At 41.6% G+C, this 3,090-nt stretch overlaps 1 gene segment (V, D, J or C); it reads right to left on the bottom strand.

Annotated features, from left to right (window-relative positions):
• Positions 1 to 886: 886 nt before the first annotated feature.
• LOC117443372 (T cell receptor alpha variable 21-like) lies at positions 887 to 1,315 on the bottom strand. The segment is given in 1 exon segment: positions 887 to 1,315. A coding segment is annotated over 1 exon segment (429 nt).
• Between the last annotated feature and the right edge of the window lie 1,775 nt (positions 1,316 to 3,090).

Raw genomic sequence — 3,090 nt, 5'->3', positions numbered from 1 at the left:
ACGGGAGTCAGATCTTCACAGCTGACGCCTGAGGGAAAGATTAACTCTGTTATTTCATGTTATTAAAGTCATTTTTGCAAAACCACACTCAGAAAGCAATGACACTGATTTTTATCCAGAGTAAAACTAACCGGATAAGATTGCAAACAATATCAAAGAAAATGGTGAGTTCTGCACGGACAGCATGTTGAATGAAGGTAACTTATTTCATTGTTATCCATTAACTAAGCTAGTGGAAGCATGTAGATGTAAAAGGGAAGAGTCCCCAGGATGGAGCCTTGAGGAACACCACAGGTCATATTCGTCAACTCAGTTGTTTAGATACCTATAGAAACACAGTGTTTCCTGTCCTTTCAGTAGGATTCAGACCAATAAAATCAGTGCCCGAGTCCCACCCAGTTTTCCAGTCGGTCTAGTAATATGTTGTGGTCAACAGTTTCAAATGCAGCGCTGGGATCTAATAATACTGACAGTGAGATTCTGCCACTGTCTGTGTTTAAGTGGATGTCATTAAAACGTTAATTAGAGCAGTCTCAGTGCTGTGTGACTGGAACACATCAAAACAGTTATCAAGTGCCAAAACAACCTTTTAGCTGTTAAAAAACATGTTTCCAATTATTTTACCCGGCCTATAAATGTTCATCAGTGAAGCGCCTAGGTTTGTCTTTCAGAGTGGTTTGATGACTGCAGATTTCAGGCCCTGTAGGAATAAATATGAAGTGTTGGTGAAGGTCCATCAGGAGTCTGGCACCTGGTGGAATGCTCTCATTGAACATTATTAGGTTAATGTGAGAGATAAGTTAAAGTAACGTGGTGTTGAAGCATCAAATAAAGGAGGCCTCTCTGCTGGGGGTTGAGTTGTTTGAACATTCGTTGTGTTGTTTCCCTAAAGTCTGTCAGAGAGAGGCTCCCTCTGGTGGATGTTGATCAGTATTGTGTTGTCTTTGCTCCAGAGGTTTTTGTACAGGGTGTTGGTGTTTCCTGTCACTGTGGGCCTCAGAGCACAGTAGTACACAGCAGAGTCTGTCACTGCAGCAGAGGAGATCTGCAGATCCACTTGTTTGTTCTCCTTGTTCAGTGTGGCATTCAGTCGAGGGATTGCAGGTTCTGCTTCCACCACGTAAGGCTGTGTTGTGTCAGTGATCAGGAGGAGGAACTGAGGAGCTGATCCAGGATCCTGTCTGTACCACTGGAGATTATCAGCTTTAACTGAATATGTACAGGACAGAGTAACACTACGGCCCTCTGAGGAACACACTTCAGCACTGATGGCAGTAATAGCATCTTCCAAGCTGTTACCTAGAGAGGAAGACATCGTGCTATCATCACAGCTCCAAAGTCACAGACCCATCAATTCCTTAGTGAACAAACCACACTGCTGTAAAGCATTAATCCAAACTGGATGTGTAATGCTTTGAAAAAGTCTTCATAGTTCCCCTTCTCCTGTCAGAAACATACGTACCTATGAGAGCTGAACAGAGCAGAATTGCAGCCAGTGTCTCCATGTCCACAGAGGGGAAAGCTGTGGTTGTTCAGTATGGAAACGTTAAGTGAGTTGTGTTTGGTCTGATGTTCACAGCTGGAATCAGAGAGGTGTCAGTCATGAAGCTCTGCAGTCAGCAGGAGGAGACTCGGATGTCCAATGAGTTTCTGGAGCTCTTCATCACAGCTGTGAGTCTTAGAGAATCTAATCTAGACCAGTGGTTCTCAACTGGTGGGTCGCGACACAAAAGTGGGTCGCGGACCTGTTTCAAGTGGGTCGCAGATGTGTGAGTGAAGAAAAAATAAATTATCTATTTTTATTTTCAAAAAAAGTTAAACTTTTATTTTGAAGGCCCGATTTTCTAACGCTGTGCATGCAGTAGGCGTTGGACTGGAAGTACCATAGACCATAAACGGTTTTGAAAACTTCTATCACGTAGTGATCATCTTCTCAATAAAACATCTTTGATGATGTTTTTTCGAGTCTTCTGGCCAATCAGAATCAAGAGTGTTGCCGGAAGTCCCCACGGAGAAAAACTTTGCGGTAGAACTGTTCTTTATACATCCATGGGTACAACTTCAGATACAATGAACACATAATGAGATATGACTCCCGGTCTGATGACTGACGGGTCACAGAACAATGGGGGCTATCTCCCCTCACCCACAAAGTACTTCACACAGACCCTCTCCTCGTTGCTCTTCTCTCTGTGAGGAGCAGCAAGCTGTCAGAACTAAGTGAAACACAAACAATGGCATTAATTATTATTAAAATGTCGGGTAGTAATAGATGTATTTATTCTCTTCTCAGAGTGTACCAGAATGCCTAGTTTATATGTTAGTATTTCTAAAAATCTCCTGGTGGAGAATCCCCCCAGACCCCCTGCTGGGTTGGGTTTCCAGCATGTGGGCCTTTTGATGTTAAACAGTTCAGCTTTGACTCCATCATCTCATTAAACCTTTAAAGCATACTTTAGTTCTGTGAAAGGATATTTAAAGTGTTTGATCAGCCAGTAAATAAAAACGTAGCAAAAACAATGACAGGCGTTAACGTGAAGTCAGATTAGTGAGAGGTGTTTTCATCGAGAGAGAAATCTGTTTTAAATGATCTTAATATAAGAAGAAATGTACTTCATACCCAACATTTAAAAGGTCTTGAACACCACAACACAAGCTGTTGTTCCAATAGAACCTTCGATCACATTGTGCTTGGAGATAAACTGAATCCAATGAGAAAGTGAGAGGACCAAGGATTGAACCCTGTGGTACACCACATTGAGTCACAGACTGACATAACAAACATAAACACTTATTTTAAGTTTATGGAGACAGTACTTGTATTCAAGCTGCGATAAAAGGCCAGATTCACTGATTGAGTTAAACATTTTAACTTGCAGATGTTAATCAAAGGCAGTACATGTATTTGTATGGTAGTGAACAATTGTACATATAGCTCAAATTATCAAGCAAGTAAACTACATTACTTTTTAATCAAAAACTATTGATGTTTAACAGAGAGAGACTCCCTCTGGTGGATGTTGTGCAGTATTGTGTTGTCTTTGCTCCAGAGGTTATGTGTACAGAGTGTTGGTGTTTCCTGTCACTGTG

Source organism: Pseudochaenichthys georgianus, unplaced genomic scaffold (assembly GCF_902827115.2).
Source record: "Pseudochaenichthys georgianus unplaced genomic scaffold, fPseGeo1.2 scaffold_597_arrow_ctg1, whole genome shotgun sequence".
Taxonomy (NCBI): domain Eukaryota; kingdom Metazoa; phylum Chordata; class Actinopteri; order Perciformes; family Channichthyidae; genus Pseudochaenichthys; species Pseudochaenichthys georgianus.
Note: the sequence above shows the minus strand (reverse complement) of the source record. Positions and strands in the feature narration are given on the sequence as shown.